The sequence below is a fragment of the Anguilla anguilla genome, chromosome 2 (genome assembly GCF_013347855.1).
Source record: "Anguilla anguilla isolate fAngAng1 chromosome 2, fAngAng1.pri, whole genome shotgun sequence".
NCBI lineage: Eukaryota > Metazoa > Chordata > Actinopteri > Anguilliformes > Anguillidae > Anguilla > Anguilla anguilla.
In genome coordinates, this window is record NC_049202.1 from 39,653,831 (window position 1) to 39,675,479 (window position 21,649).

Here is a 21,649-nt window from a genome sequence, read left to right on the forward strand (position 1 = left end):
TGTGCGTGTGTGTGTGTGTGTGCATCAGACCTGGGTCAAAATACGTATTTGTTTTGGATTCAAATACTTTTCTGTGCTCTGTTGACCTTGCCTGGTGTAATTGAGCCTGCCAATATGACCAGAAGGCAGGGTTTGCACTTTTTGAGAGTATTTCATTGGTTCCAATACATCAGACAAGATCAGTAAAGCGTAGAAAAGTATTTGAATCCAAAACAAATACGTATTTGACCCAGGTCTGGTGTGCGCATGTGTGTACGTGTGTGTGTGTGTGTGTGTGCGTACGTGTGTGTGTGTGTGTGTGTTGCAGTTGATACCTCTTCTGAGTTTCAGTTACACTTCCTCTCCCCCTCCCTCTACAGTGGCCGCTCTGAACATGCCGAGTCTGTACAGGTTCTGTCCCGACCGCCGGTCCAGTCAGTTCTCAGAGAGCACGCGCCGCTCCTCCTCCGTCAGGGCCACCTATCACCCGCCCCCCTGCGCAGAGGACCGGCCCAGCGAGCTGGAGTCCCGCCTCGAGCTGCTCCAGTCCCAGCTCAACAGGTAAGGGGGTGCGGTCAGGGTAACGGACAGTTCTGCCGAAGACTGTGGGAGAGGTGTGACTGAGAGGGAGGTGGAGTAACGGAGTAGACAAGATGGAGTAGAGAAAAGTAGACAAGATGGTAGACAAGATGGAGTAGAGAAAAGAGTAAATATCCAGTTTAGACAAAAAAACAGCAAAGCCTTTCCAGTAAGAATGAAAGGAGAGAGGTAAATGGAGGAGTGTGGCCCAGCTGCAGTCTCCCCCCTCCCCAGGCTGGAGACCAGGATGACGGCCGACATCAACATGATCCTGCAGCTGCTGCAGAGGCAGGCGGCCCCGGTGCCCCCCGCGTACTGCGCCGTGTCGCCCGGCTCCCGCCGCCCGCGCCCCACGCACCCGCCCCGCCCGCGCAGCCCCGGCACACAGGCCCCCGTCACGCCGGCGCGGACGCACAGCCGGCCCTCGCCCCCGCAGGTACGCCCCCCCCAGCGGGAATGAGCAGGGGAAACAGGGGGGGAGATACAGCGCAGCCTCAGCTGGCACTGAGGAGGACAGCAAAGATAAGGACCTCAGTTAACCCCCTGTTGTTAATTTCCATTTGAATAATTGAAAATCCTTATGTCAGTGTTTCTAATCTTCTATATGGCATACACTGTAAGAAGTGGATAGGCATGCCTTTGAAGAGGCTTTTTGGAATGTTTTTTTTTTTCTTCAAAATTCTAAGTCAGTGTTCTAGAACTCCGTTGCTTTCAAATACCAGTAGTGAGTGTTACATCAGCATGTTAGGTTAAGAGCATTCTAATGACATATCTGTGATGTTACACTTTAAAGGATTAAGGCCTGTCAGGGATGACAAAAGCACTGTTGTTGTATTTGACAGTTTGTGTAAAGAATGCGCAGACACAGAGGAGCCTGTTGTAGTCGTGTTTGTGTTAGAGACTGTCCAAAGTGCTTACTCTTCCTCCCCCTCTGCCTTTTGACCTGGCAGAGCGTGGAAGCTCCCGATCCCGACAGGCTCAACACGGACTCCAGGCGCTCCGTGTTCAGCGGCGTCCGCCTGGCCATGCCCCCTGACCAGGTCACGCCCCTTTCGCCTGAGACGCGCGCGGCCACGCCCTGCCTGAGGCCGTCCCCGGTCCTCGTCTCCGCGGGCGCGGGCGGACTGAGCGGCGGCCTGCGCTCCCCCTCGCTCCCCGAGAACCTGGAGACCCCCGCGGGGCCTGCTGACATACAGAGACACATCTCAGACCCAGTTCTGCCTGGCAGCTAGAGCCCCCCACCTCACTCAGCTCTGTCCAGTGGCACTAAGCCACGCACACATATTAGGACAGGAGCACGGCCACGCAGCTGGCCACCGGGTACCCATCGACCACCTCTGCGTCTCGGCCGCCCTCCTCTCTCTCCTTTCCAGCACGCACCCCATGGCCTGTGGGAGAACAGCGGCTTATCTACCTGGAGAACACAAGAGCACCTCCAGCTTCTCCTGAAGCCAGTGCAGAACGACGTATGGAAGTATTAGGAACTTTCTCTTAGCCGTACACAAGCCATGCCCTGTCTCTGTTGCCTACTGGACAGGAAAATATAAGCACAACCAAACTCCCATCGCCCCCGTGGCTTTGAAACATAGCTGGCTCTGTACACCTTTGCATATGTTGTGTTTTTGTGACTACGCACCTTCTCTGAGGAGATTTGAATCGTGTCTGAAAAGTAACGACACACATTTGCCAGGGCACACAGATTTTAATGATACCGTCAGTGGACTGTTAGTCTGTGGCCATACACCGTACAGTCTCAGCTGTGATGGGGCATAGATCAGGTCTGAATATGTGGGTGGACAGTGCACAGTTTAAGGGGGCTGTGAGGAGACATATATAGGCGCAACATGTGAAAAGGGTCACACAACTCCCCCCCCGCCCCCCCCCCCCCCCCCCGCCCCAAGCACCAATAATGGATGTGAGCTTGTCAGAGGACAGGATGAGTCTACGCACAAGCAGTAACTAACAGATGCCCCCAGATGCTCAGCTGTAGACATTTTCCAGTTAGGTACCATATCTATGTTTTTTTAAAAACTCTATTATGATCATTTTAAAGTAGATGCCTAAATCTGCACTTTTCATGCATTTTATGTCCACCAACAAGACAATGAAAGCTTGGGACTGGTTGCATGAGCATACCATAAGAGTTTAATTTGCACCCGGGTACAGGCATACCCACAGGTACAGATTCAGTTAGACTACAACCCTACCGGTACTCTATAATCAAGCAGCGATTTTCGTCAGATTTCAAAGAACAGTTGTCTAACCTCTGCCAAATGAAATTGTTGGCGCAATTTTGTATTGTAATTTATTTTGTCTTTCTGCAACCTTAACGTAATGAGGGGTGACGGGTGTGGTCTGGACACACAAGCACATGTAGCATACTTGAGCGTCTGGCGTTTCCACTGCTGTAAATCTTAGAGAAGCAACGTGGTGTTTTTAGGACATTTAGGACTGCTTGTTTCCAACGCGACTCCTTTATTGATGTGTTTGCATAGGCAGGTGAATGTAACAAGACATGAACCCTTCATTGTTTTGAAATTTTAAAAGGTTTCGTAAAGCATGAAGAATTATTTTTTTAGATTGAAGTGACCGATAAGCATTTCAATTAAAGTGTTTCAATTCTGTTTTCAGTCTCTTAAATATTTTTAAAAGGGCTTTTCTGTAGGAATGCAGTGAGTAAACAGATCATCCATCCATCCAACAGTACATTTATTCCAGGTTCAGCAAAGATAAGTATGTACGAATGTAGGTAATTAACTGACCAAGCTGGCATTGATGAAGGTCTTCTGAGTGAAAGCTTTAGCTATATTTAACTGACTTGTACTCAGTCCCAGTTTGCTGAAGTGACTTGTGTTCATGTCTGTAGAAACTTGTAGAAGCTCTGTAGAAGCTCTGCATCTTATGGGAATTCCAATTAACAGGTTCAGCAGGTGGTTACATAACCAGTCACATAACATTCAAATCACCCTGTGTGTCTGTTTTTGTGTTGTGCTAATACTGTATTAAGCTTGTGAATAAGACCTGTTGGACTGCAGTTTCAGCCAAGAAATTTCTGCACCAATTTCTGGCAGCAATTTCTAGTAGAATCACTCCCTATTGTCAGTATCAGTGCATGTGGATGCAAATTACACAAGGCAGAAATTGTGTACCAGCGCCCCCGTGTGGGCATGTAAATGTGCTGCAGACTGAAGCACACCAGACAACTGAGATCCCCAAGCCTCCTGTGAACTGCACAGGAAATCCTCTGGTGACATCCTCAAGACAAAAAAGAATACTCTTATGAACAAAGAATACATTATGTGTATTCTGTAATGTTTACAGCTGGAACATTTGGCCAGTGGCATTTTATACCAAGCTCCCCCATCTGTATATTAGCAATGACATCAGTGTGTTTATAATACCAACACAAAACTGGGAAGAAACAATATAAATACCCTACTTATTTAGGAGAGCATTTTCATGTGGGCTTTAATCTCTTGAACCTTTGAACCTTTTCAGAGCAGTGCTGTCCTTCAGTAGAACACTACATAATTTAATCCACTTGCAAAAATGAGAACATACATCAGCAGTAAGTTTATTAGAAACATTCAGTGGGCGCTCATTTCCCTTCTCCACAGCAACAACCTGTTGGGAGAAAACAGTAACGGAAAATCATTCAGAAGCTACAAAACACAGGCGGTCTTACGTAAGAAAAAAATGTCATTTATTTGTCATAGTAAATAGTTGTCACAAGTTATTAAATCACACTGCTGCAGAGAACTCACAAATGGGACAGAGATGGTGGTGAGGAGCAAAGACTGGGAGCTGAGATAGGTGCTGTAGATCAAATAGGACCACAGGACTGTCCAAACCCCAAGGAACTAAACTAGGGCCTTAGGATACAGTGTCCTTTAATTTTGGGGTCTGAAGTACTGAAGGTCCAAAAAAAAACCCAGGGTAGACTGTGCCTTATTGCACATTTAACCTTCAGAGTAGGTCAGATTAATCCAAGAATGGAACGATTTCAGCTGTCCTCTTCCTCAGAAGTACGACCAGGCCACGAGCACCTTGTGAAATGGTACTGCAGTTTTTTTTGCTGTGACCACTGTACCAGACTGCAAAGTTTAACTTCCACCTCACAAGAAACAAATACTTTGCAACTGCACATTTACAATAGTGTGCCAATCATAACCTGTTCTGCAGTCAGCTTTCTCCCTGCCGAGTTCCACAGCCATGCAGGGCTACAAGCTTATACACAGTAAGTAATAATATTCTACACACGATGACAAAAAGGGTTATATAGGGGAAAAAAATAACATGGACTGCCCAAATATGTCTATCGAGATTTCAGGAAAAAGAGAAAGAGAATTTATATTTATATATATATTTATTTCCCACTACAAACATGCTAAATTGTTCACCTTTAAATATTGAGCACAAGACGGGTGAGGACACAACACCAAGGAAAAACAAAAGGAAAAGTATGTGATTTGCAGCACTTGTCACAGGCGGGGCTAAGGGGCTTTCATGGTCCATGTGTCCAGCGTAAAGCCCCCCTTAGACCGCCATTTTAAACTCCGGCCCATCTAGGACTTAGTGCTGTGTCCTCTCCTTCATGGTGGCGAGCGAGAAGGACGCCAGGCTTCATCAGACGTCACGCATACTGGACTCCATTCCTCCGCTCACCGTCGGCGATGCCACACCCTCTCCAGTCCACACCTCCTACTGGTCAAAACCCCCCTCTTCAGCCCTTCCCCCCAGGGAGCCTGGGAAGTAGGGCCGAGTGACAGGGCAGTGGGGATGTATGTGGCTCCGCTCACACTGTGAACACTTCTGACACAGTGTGCTTCCAGTTTTCATTAAAGTTGTCTCACCCAAAAATGTCCAACTTATTAGTTCCAAGAAAACTGTTTAATTAGAAGGCTAACGATCTAGCCTCAGCGATCTAGCTAACACCCGACTGAAATGCCACTCAAAAATACACGTATCAACTCACAAAGCAGTCAGACTTCCACTCTTTCTTTAGTAGCCATTGTCAATTCTAGCCCCCACCAACATGTTTACCAAAAACTGCATCCTTAGTTGCTTGCCTTCACATACCATCAGTTTTCTATGGAATGAGAGCCCAGTTTTATCATTTTGAACCCCACTCCCCCACCCCCCAGCATTTTGACAGAATGTGTCACACACATTAACTCAACATAAATAAAAGAAAATGACTAGGTACGTATCACAGTTTACTACATGTGGAACTATGCGATTACACACATAGGTAGAACTGACTTGCTCTGTAATTTTATTCTCTTTTGTCTAATCCACATAAACTGTCCACAGACGTCAGATCCGTGAGGTTAAAGGGAGTAACATCTAAATCTCTCCAGCCGCACGTGATCAGTGTGGAGTATAAAATTTTCTAGGGAAGATCCGACTTCATAGTTACAAAACGGTGCTGACGTATAAAAGCTGCTATGCAGGGAATCCAAGGCTGAGAGACGAGCCGTAACAGTAACGCGAGTCGTCCTTCAGCGGCAGCTCTCAACTACTGAGAACCCCACAAATAGCCTGTAGACCCCCTTTCAGTCACTCTCAAATGCATATATGAAACTCACATTCACAACAACAGCAATAAAACCTTCCACGCACCATTATGACTGAGCCAGTACATCCTGTGTGACGCCAACACCAGCACCTAAAATTATGTTCCCACTCTCACCAGTGAGCGCTGAGAAACGGGTGATAAAGAGTCTTTTTGCCCTTTTTCCTCTCACACATTTATCCGTTGTCTTTGTCCTGGCCTCAACTGCCTTCATCCACCTTTCCCCACCCCGTCCCGACCCCACCCATGCCCCCCCTTCCCTGTTCTCCCGTCGCCTGGAAGCTACACCCTCAGGATCTCCAGGCAGTTGTTGTAGCAGATGGCGATCCAGTCGGGCTGCGTGGAGGCCCACTGCACGTTGTTGATCTCCCCCTCGGCGGTGTAGGCCAGGATGGGGTCCTCGATGGCCCGCGGCATCTGCTGGATGTCCCAGATCAGCGCCTGGTGGTCGTCCGCTGCGGAGGAGACAAACTAGCATCAGCGCACACAGCACCGTAAAAATCATCCTCACGCGAAAGCATCAAAGGGTGCAACTAAGTAACCACAACAACCTTCCTTCACTGATGGAAGGGCACTGTATCAGGTATCAGCGTGCTGGGGTTCTGATCCATTATCATATGGTGATACTGACACTGCGGGTGAGGTGAGCCAGCTGCACCTTACCTGCGGTACAGATGTGGCAGGAAGAGTGGGGCGCCCAGGCGATGCCGTTGACGCAGGCGCGGTGGTTGTTGAGCCTGGCGACCGGCGTGCAGGGCACACGCACGTCCAGGATCACCACCTGCGATGGAGAAGAGGAGTTAGAAAAGAGCGTCGCTTCCGACAGCGTGAGGAGGCAAGAAGGTCAGAGGGACACTGGGCGAGAGGGTCTGAGGGGCTCGGGGTCGAGAGGGTCAGAGGGGCTCGGGGGGGGACTCGCCTCCATGCCGTCCATGGCCATGGTGGCCAGGTAGTTGGGGTCCTGCTTGTTCCAGCACAGCCGCAGGAGGGGGTGGTGTTGGGGGTCCTCGTAGATGATGGTGCTGTGCTCCAGGTGCCTCAGGTCGAACATGCGCACCGAGCCGTCGGCCCCCACCGACGCGAACATGTCCCGGCCGCCGCCCGCCCGGCTGAACGCGATGTCGTACACCTGCACAGGAGCGGACACACGGTTACATTACCGCACACAGAGTGCGGCACCCACCAAAACGTAAAAAGTGCCAGGAAATCTGTTCACTGCCCTCACATCCACTGTAGCTTCCTCCCACATTTCTTCACTACCCCACTGGGACTTAATGGTTTAGGCTAACTGAAGCGCCTCTCCCCGCTGTGGCTTAGCCCATCGGGTCAAACAGCACTCTGACTCTACCCTGCCCCCAGGAACGCCGCGGCTCCCTCACCTCCTTGTCGTGCGCGATGAGCTGGGTCTTCACGTGGCCGGACACGAGGTTGACCCGCCCCAGCACCTGGCCCGTCTCCAGCCCCCAGATGGTGCAGGTCGTGTCGATGCTGGAGGTGCCTGCAGAGAGACGTCGCGAGAAAGTTAAACCCGAGAATGTCCGTACGGCTCTTCACAGCACACTTACTATTTCACTTCCGTGGCTGAATGTGCAACTCGTCCAACAGAGGAGACGGGCCTGTGGCTGTCCGGAGGGCGGCATCGCTCACCTAGCAGGTTGGGGTCCACCTCGTTCCAGTCGAAGGACGTGAGCGGGGCGCAGAAGTCGGAGTTCTTGTTGTTGTTGAGCAGGCACTCCAGACGGGTCTCAGTATCACTGACCTAAAGGAGAAAGTGGAAGTCATTTTGCCAGGAAGAAGAGCAAGAGAACTTGCAACGCACGCACAATGCTGGACAAGTCGACACCTTGTTGCAGCGTGGCTTCGGTGCACAGGCGGCAGAGACACACTTACCCTCCAGATACGCAGGTAGTCTCCGCTGGTGGCCAGGAGGTCAGGGTACACCCCTTTTGTGTCAGGGATCCACATGATTTTAGTTGTGGGGTAAGGATGGTCAAAGGTGTTCCTGCAGACAAATTCTGAGCTCTCCTCCTCCAGACCCACTAGCTGCACCTGAAACCACACACAGGGAAACAGTCGGTCTAAAGTTTATCACACTTAACACTTCTGCATAACCCAGGACCATAGTGTTTCCACTACATTTCCCCAAGTATAAATACACTTTAACCATTTTATTTTATGCATACTTCGGTAACTTAATCTCGGCTTAAATGAGTACGAGTCTGTAAGGCCGGGAATGTTCCTATTTTAAAAAGCAGCATCGTTTGGGGGTGCGGGGTTCTAGTTAAATGCCGTAAACACTAATTCATAAGAAAAACACTTCGTAAGAAATTTTGGAAGTATTGTTTCGCTACTTTTAAATGTCAATCCGCTGTCTTATTGTATGGTAATAACACTGTTCTAGAAGTGACGGAGAGGAGCGTAGGTTGTTTCAGTTCTCCAAAGCGAATCGACCAGCTCTCCCCAGAAAAGTTGGTGAAATAATTTCAAGCATGTAGCTCGCTGTCTAGATAACAAATTCCTTCTATCTGAAGGATAGAAATTACACTGACTTGGTAACTTACTCACCTTATTATTGTACTCTTCCACAAAGCTGCCTAGCGCCAGGCGGAAGCGTTTGTCGGGCCGAACACTCCAGTTCATCGCATACACAGTCCATGGCGCCTCGTATTTATAGATCTCTTTTCGCTTGCCGTGGAGTGACATAGCTGCGACGCTCAATAACCAAACCGACTATAACTAATTATTGTAAACGAAAATTATATATTTCTCCAACTGCATACAGCTTACCAGCTCGTTGCTATTACTAAATTGACCTTAGCTATAACAACCATACACATAATAGCTAACGCTAGCAAGTAATCAAAGAAAATAAAAGGCTAACGAGGTATGTTTTATTTTGAACAAGCTAGCTAACATAGTTAAACAAAACCAGCATGGCAGTGATTCATACAGCTAGTTACTTAGCTAAGACAGCTAGCTAACAAGCTTGGTAATAGTGAACACCCGCGGCCCCAGAAAGGCAATATCCTGGCTGTACAACTTAAAATCTCTAACGACGTCGTACAATTTGTTTTTGCTGAGCTGCGGACCCAGCTCCATTCAATTTCACGGGATAACGTTAGGTAGCTAACTAGGTAGCAAAACAAGCTAGCAAATCACCAAACGTTTAGTACCGCAATTCGTAACAAAAACAAACCTATGCGTGATTTTATAGTAGCAATGGGTTTAAACTGATTTAGACAGCTTGCTATAGACCAAGTTATGATCCTGTCCGCCCAGTAAAGTTACAGAAGTACAATTTCAGCTGAGACCATAGCACAAAGCAACGTTCTTCTTTGACTCATTCGCTCCGCCGAGGCTTCGCGGTATTCCTTTGTCGCAAAAACTGATGGCGGTGATGCGCGCCTCTCCCGCTTGGTGAACGGATTTGCCCCCTACAAAAGTATGTACAGATGTCCAAGTCATACAATTGGAAATCAATTTAAATCCTTTTAATTGTGTAGTTAGCAAGTTACAGTTGGCGGGGACCATATATTTCACACGCTATTAGTACACAACCTTCCCAAATTCAACCTTACTGGTACTTTCAGCTAGTTGAGGAAATATGATACACTCAAAGAACATGCTACCACTATTCGTCAGAGACGGTGTTGGATTTTAAATATTTTATTGGACAAAACAAGTGTCAATCATTTCATTGGCGCGGTACATTTTAATATCAATGTTACGATTGGTTCATCAAGCAATCAACCATTGAGGGGACTGGCAAAATACAGTTCTGTGGCGAAAACCCACAACGACTACCAGGGAGACGGAACTCAATTTGAAATGTATTACCTGGCTACTGACGAGAGACTTAAGTCAGACACCTGAAGAAACAAACAAACTAGCAAACAAATGAATAAGTCATCTTGGCATTGATGGAGATGCTTGGCCTACTAGCTCATCTAGCCTACAAAACTGTGGTAATGTAATAAAATCATAAGAAATGGGATGTTAAGGTGAAAGATAGCTTAGAAAATGCACGCTCATCCTCTTCAAGACATTACATTACATTACATTACAGGCATTTGGCAGACGCTCTTATCCAGAGCGACGTACAACAAAGTGTATAACCATAACCAGGAATAAGTATGACGAAACCCCTAGAGAGAAGTACCGGTCCAAGTGCAGGGAACAACCGCATAGTTCAACTTGGATCCTGATGGTTAAACTGATTAACACTAACAACGAGAACGGCAACAACGCAATCTATGGAAAAAATACAAGTAGTCGTTAAGACAGTTAATGCACCTAGTCACCTACGAAACAGCTGCCTAGTTACAACCCTAAGTTTAGTCATTTACAGGGGGGAAGGGAGGGAGGGGGAGAGGTGCAGCCTGAAGAGGTGAGTCTTCAGTCGTCGTTTGAAATGGGTCAGTGTCTCAGCTGTTCTGACCTCCACAGGGAGGTCATTCCACCATCGTGGGGCCAGAACAGACAGGAGACGTGTTCTGGAAACAGGTGACGTGTTCTGGAAGACAAACCTTCACCTATCAGATAAACATCTCTGTGTAAACTTTACAAGCCAATGTGATTTCTAGCTTACGAATACCTCTTAATGAACGTTTACTCTCTTCTTTTGCTCATTAAATATATTAAACTCTCAGTGACTTTCTCTTTGACAAAAATTAAGTCTTCAGTGTGAGAAAAGAGAATATGCATGGATGCATCCATCAGGCCTTTGTCTTAAAAAAAAAAAAAAAACAACTTCTTGCTCATAACAAATCCCTCAATATAATACATGCCCAAATAAATCTTACTCCATTTGAATTCAGCAACACACGTTTAACTATTTACTCTTTCAGAAGATATCTTTCCCAGTAGGGTCTGATTGCTTATCAAGTAGGTATGGAAGTCTATTGCAGACATAGGAGCCCACTCTGTCTTAATGATCGCTAGCTATTGAGCAAGATGCTCCTTAAACAACAGGCAAACGCAGGACACTGCAGTGTTGCCTAGTAACGACATGTGCACTGTCAAGTTACGTCATAAGCATGCACATTGGGAATTATAGTTTAAATTAGTTAAATAACTAGTTTATGCAACATACACAATATTATAATATTTATTTATATACCGTTAATAAAACAAATGGACCAAAAGAGATCCATATCCAGATGGATATTTTCAGTCCCAAACAGAGGACATGTCCTGAATAAAGAAGACTTCTGGCTAGCCTAAATAACATAAGATACAAGCAGTCACTACTCACCACCTATTCGGCCCAGCTGTTAGTCCAGCAGCTACATCTCACTTCTCCTCTTCTCCATTGGCTACCACAGCTTGTATCAAATTGAAGACTTTGGTGCTTGCCTACCAGGCTCTCAAGGATACAGCACTTCCATACCAACAATCCATCATGAACACAGCATGCACAAGTAGGAGCACTGTATCCTACTCAGCAATGTAGTTGTATTACTGCGTGTTGTACTGTCTAATTACCAAGGCCATGCATCAATTTTGGTCTCATCTGTCCACAAGACCTTTTTCTAGAACACTGCAGGCTCTTTTAGGTACTTCTGAGCAAACTGTAACCTGGTAATCCTGTTTTTTTAGATAACTAGTGGTTTGAAACAGAGTAGCCACTGCAATTTTGTTTGTATGGACAGTAATCACTGATACATCCATGTCTGCCCCCTGAAGAGTGTTTCTGAGCTGTTGGACAGGTGTTTGGTGAGAATTCTTATGTCATCATCTGTAGAGGTTTTTGTTGAAGAAATAATCCTTCATTGAAGAAATAATCCCAACAAACAGAGACTGCACTTTAATGCATAATATCATAGAGAGAAGGGTAGGCTTTCTGAATGTTCTCTAAAGCATACAGAGTTTCATGCCGCTTATATAGTATAACAGATGTGGCTTGTTTTGCATAATGGAATTACAGCAGGGACAGTTTGTCAAATACTTGACAGAGTTCGCAAGGCGTGTTTTCTGTCAGTGGTTCCAACACAAATTTTTGACACAAGATAAGAGAACTGTCTTCCTGGGTGGCCACATTTGGCAATATGTCCAGACTATTCAGGGATAGTGTGGGCAGGCAACAAGGTCTTTGCCTGTTATTAGATAACAAATGAAGCATATACAGAGCATGTGTAAATTTTTCTCCAACAGTCTTCCTTAGCCTACCAGGCTCTTTGTGATTACTGAGCTCACCAGTGCTTTCTTTCTTCTTAATGATGTTCCAAACAGTTTTTGGTAAGTAGAAGGTTTAGCACATTTTCATAATTTCTCAAACTTATAATGTCTTCCTTGACAATCAAAAGCCTAGAATCAAGACTAGATACTGAAAGCTCTTATACCTGCACCATTAAACACACCTGATTAATCAGAAACACACATGAAGCCATTTGTTGAGGCCACGTAATTAGATTTTGTTCCTGGGCGTTATAGTTCAAAAGACAACACCTTCATTCATATTTCCAAACCTACTAAATACTGCACCAATGACCACAAAAATGCTCAGCTACATGTAACTTGTTGCAACGAAGACATTCAAAAGCGCTTTTAGTCGCATATTTAACGTTGCCTATCGGTTGATCATGAGGACAACCATTTAAAAATCGCTCCATAGGGGCACAATTGTGCCAATGCTTGGACCCCTCCCAACTCCGCTTGCGGCTTTAATTTCTTAATATAATTTATGTAGGCCTAAATTAGTAATTTTCCTGTATGTGGGCTACTACATCTGAAGTTCCCCCTGGAAGAAAAGGTTTAGATAGATATTCAACCAATTTTTTGATCTGCTAACAACCTTTTAGAGTTGTGAATAATTTTTTTATTATTATTAAAAAAGAATGCTTATGAGCTAAAAAGAACCCTATAAAATGTACATTTTTTGGGCTTTGAGGCCACACAATGACGAAACTAAAGTGCGTTTTTATCAGATTGAACTGCAGCGAATATCTAGAAAACTCGTCACATTTCAGAAAATGGATCTGGATGGACAGGTACTACTCTGTGGAAGGGGAACCATTCCTTACTTCCAGTTTTGGGTAAACTGCCATTTAACGAGGAAATTAGGTAACATCATGAATATGTAGTTTAACAACAATGACGTCAGACGCCCCTTACGCATTTACGTAGTGTGCTGCCGTGATCTCGCGCAGCCTGATATACGAGAAACGGCACGAGCTAACGTTAGGTAGTAACGCTGGCAAACTAGCTAGCTAGTTTGAGTAGTAACTGAACATAGGAAATTATCAAACAAGCACAAGGAAGCGTACAAAAGGTAATTACACATATCATGGGAATTAGCGATGCTTGAATATAATAGATCCGGGAGCAGTCAACTAAGTTAACTAGATAACGCTTGCTGTTTTCGCAACACAGTGAAACGCACCCTAGCTAGAGCTAGCTGTATCGTTAGCTATTTCGTCGCCGGGGTTGGTGTGAGGCAGGGCATCTAGCTAAGTAGATCATGCTGATTAGTGAGCGTCATATGTACAATACTCAGCCGATGTTAACGTACGATATATGTGCCTTTGGTCGTTTAATATGCACCGCAAAGTATAAGTAAAAGTAACTAACTGTTTCAAAACTATGCCAGGACTATCCAGAATACCGGTGTGGCACTTCCTAATCAAAATCAGCATTTATCCCTAGTTAATGTAATCGGTTCAACTGAATTTAGCCAAGTGACGATAAGCAGATAACGTTAAACACAACGTGATGAAGGAATCTGAAGGGTTGGCTATAGTTCAGTAACGTTTCCTATTTTTGGTAGTAACGTTAACTAAGGTATATGTTGACTAGCTGAACGTTAGCCATGGTGAAACGTTATTGTTCATTGGCTAAAGTTAAATTGAAGCTGATTCTAGTCAGTTAGCTAGCTAACGTAACGTATGGTAATGTCTTGTTAGAGGTACGTTAAATAAACGAGTTAAAAACAAACAAAATTATTGTTTACAAAGTAACACCACCTTCTGTGTAGCTAACATTAGCAATCAGTGTTCAGCGTTAAGGATGGGAGCCAAGCAGTCTTGATTCAACTTGTCCTCTCTGGAAAGGTTAACGTTACCGGTTCCCGCATGCGCATTAATGGTTAACCTTTGCGGGTTACTAAGGGTATTTGTGTAGCTCGTAAAGATTCCTTTTGAAACCATATTGTATTCAGCACAGATCCATTCAATTGAAATTCACGCGTACCTTATAACACACAAAGAACCATTTTCACTCTAAGTGGGTTTTATGTTGGTTTCACATAGGAGTCAGTGTATACTTGCATGCCTGGATAGCTAGCTCGTAGCTGACGTTTTCAAGTATGTGATACTTCACACTAGTTGATTTTATAGGCTCCTGGAGGCTATTTGTGAGGCAATGTTAAAATATCAATTAGAACACATCTGTATTGTGCATACAGAACATATGCAGCAATGCAAACCTATAGTACATGGGTGGGTAGCTAACCCAGTAACTGAAGAGTTGCAGTGCATGCTGGTTCAGTGATGCCCATGATTTTGTCAATCAGTTAAAGCAGTTGATTACACACTTAACTCACCTTGCATAGTTTTTCAGGGCTAAATGAGTTGTTGATTTCAAGCGATAGAAAAACTAGTATAAACCTGCAGGGCTCCAGACTAATTTTTCAACTTCTGGCACCTCTAGCTTTTGGTGGTGCAATCACAGATTTTTCTTGTGCAACATTTTGCCATGGAATTTCACATTTAAGTTATTTTGCTACATTTTTAGTGGTCTGTGTGTCGATTTGTTGTTACGATGTACATAAAAGGCATTAAAAGCGGAAATAATGTACAACATTTCATTAAAGTGTAGTTTAGTATAACTGGTGCCGGTAACTTTTTCAGTTCATGAAATTTGGTCACACCTAAACATTAGCCACACAAAAGGGTATTTAACTCTGTCCTTTTTTCTGTTCCATCACATTTGCTATGTAGTCACAGCACATGCATGTTACTGTTAAAGCAGGAATAACTTAAAGCGGATCATCTGACTGGTGTTATCTCTGGCCGGGGAGACACAGGTGGAGCAAGTACTGTAGGCCCAAAATCAGTAGATTTTATCCCGAAAAAACAAGTCTATTGTACGCTTCATTTTATGTAGCTTTTGCTACTGATAGTGATGCTATCTTCCATCACAGTTAACCTGCAGTGTGCGATGTGTTGGTTAACTGTGATGTAGTCTAATGATGGGCATTCCGGTCCCTTTTAGTGAGTCAGATTGTTTGGCTCAGTTCACCAATAAGAGCCAGCTCTTTTGGCTCCCAAAAGGCTCTTTGTTCAGCAGCACTTCAAATTGTTCTAAATAAACCAGAATTAGGAATAGATATTCGGCACATAATTTCAGTTGTTCAATGTAATCTTACTCTACCTTCCAATTACCAAAGTAACATTAGTTTGTCATAAAACCTATTTAAATAAATGTAAGAACAGGAAGAAGCTGTTACACATGTACATTGAAAATAGGGCATTTTTATGTATTTAAATAAATCACGCAATAGATTTGTCTTGCTGATGTGACCAATGAAAATGTTTAGTGGCTCTAGGCAAGTTTTTACTCACATATGCAAGTAAAATGGTCACACTCTGGATCCTTGCCTTGGTTACACCTGTAGTTTATATCACGCTTCTAGTCTCCCTGTCTCAGTACTGAAAGACGCTGCCTCCTCTCTGTCCCAGGTTTGACCATGCGCGGCCTACTCCTCCCTGCATTGATGCTGCTTCTGGCCTTTCCCCTCACCTGGGGCCGGTATGATGATTTTGACGATGGAGAGGAGCTGGCGGAGTTCGACGACAACGACTTTGCGGAGTTTGAAGACATGAGCGAGGATGTGCCCACGGAGGCCGAGACGGCCCCTCCCCCCCGAGCACCCCCCGCCGCCGCCGCCGACCAGGACGATGAGGACGAGGCCACCGTGGAGCTTGAGGACGGCCAGGATGACTTTGAGGATTCGGAGACCCCGGTGAGTGGAAGGGGCTGTTTTGCACATAAAGTAGCTGGGTAGCTCAGGCTGGAAACATTAACATCTATTGACCTGATTTAGTTTCAGGTTGGATATGGAAACCCCATGATTAGATTAACACTGGAAAGTAATCCTGTCAGACTTCTTAGAGCCCCACACACACAGCAAAGAGCTTCTATAGAAGAGCATTTCTGAAAGGCAGAAGTCTGGCACCCTGTTGACATTTCCCATTTTCTTCTGCCCTTCTCTGTCTTGTAGGATGAAGATATGTACAACAAGTATGACGCCGAGGAGTTTGAAGGCTTTGAGAAGTCCAACCCCCCCTTCAAGGATCCCATCAACATCTTGACAGTAAGAAACTCATTTTACCTTCAGAAGCCAGAGGGAGTCTCCACACCCATTATGAGTTTGTTCAAAGAGATTAAAAGCTTTCTTCTAATGCCAAGTTTCTAAAATGGAACAACTGAGGTGCATTGGCCTGATTTGAACCTGAATGAAATACCCTCCCTTTTACAGCTTTTTGCTCTTGAGCTGCTTGCCTTTCTTTCTCAAGGCCTTTCACCGCAGCATGTTGGAAACCACCGCACTCTCTATTTATAATGTGAATTACATGGGCCTTCAGCACTGTGGAGTTAACACTGTCTTTATTTTTGTGGTCTTCCCTGCATAGGTGCCCTCCCATCTGCAGAACAGCTGGGAGAGCTACTACATGGAGATCCTGATGGTTACAGGGCTGCTGGCCTACATCATGAACTACATCATTGGCAAGAACAAGAACAACCGGCTGGCACAGGCCTGGTTCAACTCGCATCGGGAACTGCTGGAGAGCAACTTCGCCCTCGTGGGTAGGACATGCAGGGAGAGGGAGCGCTGGCGTGGGATGGGGCTCAGAATCCTCTGGAAGCTGAGCCTGGTCATTGATGTTCACTGGTTTGCGTAGTGCTCTCCCAAATTGAGGAGTGCATCCATTTTCCTGCTTGGAAGGGTGTTCTTTTAAAATCTGTAGTTAGCTCATGCTCACCTCATTTTGCATAATAATTTTCCTGATATTCGGAATTACTATTGCCAGTGGTTGTAGCACTGTATTTTCCTAGCTGAAGCCACCAGAGGGAGACTAACATGGACCAGAGGCTCTGTGTACTCGGTCTACTACGTTTACATAGCTTCTCTCATGAGGCTGGTTCTCAGGCCAACGTTGTCTGTGCAGCATGACCGATAGCGTGTGTGTTGGCAGGGGACGACGGTACCAGCAAGGATGCAGTTAGCACCGGAAAGCTGAACCAGGAGAATGAACACATCTACAACCTGTGGTGCTCTGGACGCGTGTGCTGCGAAGGCATGCTCATTCAGCTGAAGGTGCCAACCGGACGTTTACCTCCCTCCCTCCTTCTTACTGATCTGTTTGTTTGTACGATGGAACTCCTATGGGGAGGGAAAAGAGATAGCATCTGACTGCAGTGTGAAAAGAAGCAGCTGGCTGGCAGGCGCAAATTTCAGAGGAGAATCACGGATTGCCTTCGCTCTCCCAAGTTGGCAGCAGGGGCCGTATATGAGCATGCTTGTGCGTAGTTCCCAAATTGGGCATTCCAAATTCAGGTTAGGCACGCCAAATTATTATTGGGGGAAAAAAAAAAAAAAAAGATGGCTTCTGATGTGTCGGTGATTAATGTAAATATCAAAGACCCATACCATATTTGTTGCCAGTAGTCTTAATGATGACGGTAATACTGTCTACCTACTGAAGAAAGGATAGGAGCCAGCGGTGAGCCCCAGTCTGTCACTTAGCAGATGTGTGTTCCGCTGTGTTGCAGTTCCTGAAGAGGCAGGACCTGCTGAACGTGCTTGCCAGGATGATGAGGCCCGTCTGCGACCAAGTGGTACGTACGCTCGCCGCGCGCCAATCTGTGCCGCGAACGGATCCCGCGCTGTTTCTCCTCACCCTCTGGTCTTCCGCTTCCCCACGCTCTCGCAGCAAGTCAAAGTCACCCTAAACGACGAGGACATGGACACGTTCGTGTTTGCGGTTGGCACCAAAAAGGCCATGGCGCGAATGCAGAAGGACATGCAGGACTTGGTGAGGCACTGGGAGGGGCTGATGTTGTATGGTCCAGGATGGCTAACGGATTGCATGGGCTGCTCATTCATTCACTGAATGACGTGCAGCATAGAATTCCACTGAATCAAAGACGAGTATATCAAGTTTTGGTGTCAGTTTGATATTAGCCATCCATGTGTATGTACTGTCTGTCCTTAAAATGTTCACAGTAGTTCTGAATGGATGTGGTAATATCCGTTGAATTCACTTGTGTGAAACTGTGTTCAGAAAATATGTCAGGATTAATAGCATGTTTTTGTATGTGAATGCATCAGATCTTTTATTTTGGGGGAAAGTTTAAAACATAGTAATGCTTATTCCCTTTAATTGTGCCACATGCTGTTGGAGCTGCATGAACCCGGAGGTGCCTGTGCAGTATCGGTGTTGTGTGTGTCCTTCGTCCACAGAGCGAGTTCTGCAGCGACAAGCCCAAGTCGGGGGCCAAGTATGGGCTGCCAGAGTACTTGGCCATCCTATCGGAGATGGGAGAGGTGACGGATGGAGTGATGGACAGCAAGGTGAGGACAGGGCCAGTACACAGAAACATGCTTATTACTCAGATAAGACATAATTCTCTCACATTTTATTTGCTGCATGGATGAGACGGTTTAAAGAAAAAAATGGAGAAGGGAAAAATATGCTGTGAATGCAGCATTACATTGCATGGAATAAATAAGACACAGCAGAGCTGTTTGTATCCCCCTGATGTGGAGTTGCTGTATGTTTCTGTTTCAGATGGTTCATTTCCTCACCAATCATGCTGACAAAATCGAGTCCATCCATTTCTCGGACCAATTCTCTGGTCCAAAACTTATGCAAGAGTACGTGAGTCTGTTCCCCCTGGCACCGTTTACTGTTCTGTACCTGCTGAACGAGCGGAGTGTTTGTGACTCTGTTTCCTGTTGCGTTTCTTTCCCTCAGGGAGGGTCAGCCCTTGAAGCTGCCGGAGACTAAAAAAACACTTTTGTTTACATTTAACGGTAAGAGCCAGCTCCCTTTCTGCTTTGAACTTCCATTCACTTAAATTCACTGCATACTTCAGAAAGTACAGTATGTTCAGGGTGTCGGAATAGAATGGTCTTATTTGCAACTTCGTTACTACAGTCATTTGTTTTGGTTCACATTGTTTGCACAGCTCACTTCTTAAGAGGGCAGGTGTTTATGCTGATTTTTGTTCCAATCCCAGTTCAGTACTATTATTGTGTCAGGCCGTGGGAAAACATTTTTGCCAAGGGTACATATTAAGATAAACGATTGGGCTAGTTAAATAAAAGCAGAAGTTGGTATGAAATGCTGTAAGGAATCAGACTTTGTTGTGCACCCTTTTCATACACTAAAAATTGCAGTGTCTGATTTGCTTTTGCTACATTGAGGGAAGTGAGTGAGAGATGCATGTGGGGTTGTTCATAGATGTCCCTCTGTGTGTCTACAGTGCCTGGGATGGGCAACACATCCCCCAAAGACATGGACACACTGCTGCCACTGATGAACATGATCATCTACAGCATTGACAAGGTCAAGAAGTTCCGCCTGAACAGGGAGGTGAGTGAAGCTCCGCGCGCGTTTCTGCGCTTACCCGCCCTTCCCTGAATGCGTGTATGAGCGTTCCGGCACGGTTCCAGAACCTTCCATGTTTGGTCTGCGCTCCCAGGGCAAGCAGAAAGCCGACAAGAACCGGGCCCGCGTGGAGGAGAACTTCCTGAAGCAGACGCACGCCCAGCGCCAGGAGGCCGCGCAGACCCGCCGCGAGGAGAAGAAACGGGCCGAGAAAGAGAGGATCATGAACGAGGAGGACCCCGAGAGACAGCGCCGCCTAGAGGTCAGCTGTTAGCCTCTCTGTCGGTGTTCGACGACCCTTCGCACCCTCGAGTATCTTTACCACCATTGCATTCTGCAGTCACGTAACAGATCAAGTCTCTTTACTAGATGCAACACCCAATATCGGAAAGACATGTTGCAAATGAAAAGCCTGACAAAAAGAGTCCAACTGGTTCACATTATATGCGTCTAAAGTATTTAGTGTCCCTCTGTGGACCATATCAGCATAAGAGACAAATACGGGGGCAAGATGGTACAATATAACCCAATACAGTACGGCCTGTCCTCTACGCTGGGACCTATTAAGGATGGAGATGGCAGAACAGATGGTGCCTAATGAGTTCTTGTTAGCAAGCCGGACATTAAATTGCTCCAAAAATGTTCTGCCTATTAATTTTATGCATTGCTTCTGCAGCTGTGCCATGTGCCTCAGTGATTAGTTAGCAACAGAGGTATACCCATATGGTGAAACTTGTATAAAGAAAGTATTTGAATTTTGAGAACAAAATGCACACAATTCTAGGACGAAAGTACAACTGATGATTCTGAGAAAAGATTTTCACTCTCACAGCAATGCCTATTAAGGGGTACAGCCTCACCCTCAAATCAATAATCCAATCACCTTCGTACTTAACTGTAGATCCTCTATATCAACTGCCGTAGCTATCTTGGTCACCATAATGTTTTAAATGTGTGTTTTCATTTAATGAAGCACAGCATTGTCACAGGCACCTGTGTGTTTCTCATGTGCTGGTGTGACACTAGTTGACCCTCCCACCCTGTACGCGTGCTTATTTCAGGAGGCTGCTCAGCGCAGGGAGCAGAAGAAGATGGAGAAGAAGCAGATGAAGATGAAGCAGATCAAAGTCAAAGCCATGTGAAGCTCAGTCCAAACGGCCCCGGGCCTGTCCTCTCCCTCCCCCTCTCTCACTGCTGCACATCGTTTATCTCCCACAGTAATCCCAGCTCACCGGCTCACCGCACAATACACGCCGTTCGGATCTCAGGCCCTGCGCTGTACACCCATCCCTTCCGTTCTCTCGCTGTCCCTGTACTTCCTCTCTCCACAGTTACTTATGTCTGTGCTTCCCGTTAGGGCTGCACGGTGTATCCAATCACGGTTTTTTAAAGCATAATGAGAGTAACCGCAGCAGGGAATTAGGCTCATTTTTGTCTTTTTTTTTCTCTCTGTAATCATAGCTGCTGGGGTAGTAAACAACCAGAGACCATGTGAAATACTTCCGGGGGGGGGGGGGGGGGGGGGGGGGGAATAATTACTGATATCTATTGGGTGCTGATGACAGCCAATCAGCAGCAAGGCCTTGCAGCTTCCATGTGACTGGAAAAAAAAAACAAATCACATGCTCACATACTAGCAAATAACTGAATGCTGACTGTTTGTCTTATCAACACCCAGTGGAAATCGGCGATGTTCTTTTCCCCCATATTTCACATGCCCTCTGACGTTTGGTTGTTTACTACCGCATTAGGTATGATTTAAGGAAAAAAAAAAAGACAAAAGATTGCCTGTACGCCCAGTGGTGGCGTATATTATTTTAACTATGCTAAAAAAAAAAAAACCTCATGTCGTTGTACATTGTGCAGTCCTACTTCACATACTACACACTCCTTACCTGGCTGG

At 45.7% G+C, this 21,649-nt stretch overlaps 3 protein-coding genes across 5 annotated transcripts in view; 2 read left to right on the forward strand and 1 right to left on the reverse strand.

Annotated features, from left to right (window-relative positions):
• The window catches only part of LOC118220870 (potassium voltage-gated channel subfamily H member 6-like), a 55,147-nt gene extending 51,964 nt beyond the window's left edge, over positions 1 to 3,183 (forward strand). For all 3 annotated transcript variants that reach the window (XM_035405245.1, XM_035405246.1, XM_035405247.1), the window contains exons 14-16: positions 360 to 540; positions 793 to 994; positions 1,509 to 3,183. In XM_035405245.1, the coding sequence (XP_035261136.1) occupies positions 360 to 540; positions 793 to 994; positions 1,509 to 1,790 (665 nt within the window). In that variant the 3' untranslated portion in view covers positions 1,791 to 3,183. The remainder of the gene's footprint in view (positions 1 to 359; positions 541 to 792; positions 995 to 1,508) is intronic.
• A 1,056-nt stretch (positions 3,184 to 4,239) lies between these two features.
• On the reverse strand, positions 4,240 to 9,754 carry dcaf7 (ddb1 and cul4 associated factor 7). The gene is made up of 7 exons (XM_035406451.1): positions 8,699 to 9,754; positions 8,024 to 8,182; positions 7,781 to 7,892; positions 7,513 to 7,631; positions 7,053 to 7,262; positions 6,797 to 6,914; positions 4,240 to 6,588 (listed from the first exon to the last, which is right to left on the reverse strand). Exons 1-7 carry the CDS (start codon positions 8,834 to 8,836, stop codon positions 6,416 to 6,418), a joined length of 1,029 nt encoding a protein of 342 aa, XP_035262342.1. The 5' UTR covers positions 8,837 to 9,754; the 3' UTR covers positions 4,240 to 6,415.
• A 3,514-nt stretch (positions 9,755 to 13,268) lies between these two features.
• ccdc47 (coiled-coil domain containing 47) lies at positions 13,269 to 21,264 on the forward strand. Its single transcript, XM_035404160.1, has 13 exons — positions 13,269 to 13,403; positions 15,811 to 16,094; positions 16,353 to 16,445; positions 16,765 to 16,939; positions 17,329 to 17,450; positions 17,906 to 17,971; positions 18,067 to 18,168; positions 18,597 to 18,707; positions 18,925 to 19,010; positions 19,111 to 19,169; positions 19,622 to 19,731; positions 19,841 to 20,008; positions 20,808 to 21,264. Exons 2-13 carry the CDS (start codon positions 15,819 to 15,821, stop codon positions 20,886 to 20,888), a joined length of 1,449 nt encoding a protein of 482 aa, XP_035260051.1. The 5' UTR covers positions 13,269 to 13,403; positions 15,811 to 15,818; the 3' UTR covers positions 20,889 to 21,264.
• The last annotated feature ends 385 nt before the right edge of the window (positions 21,265 to 21,649 follow it).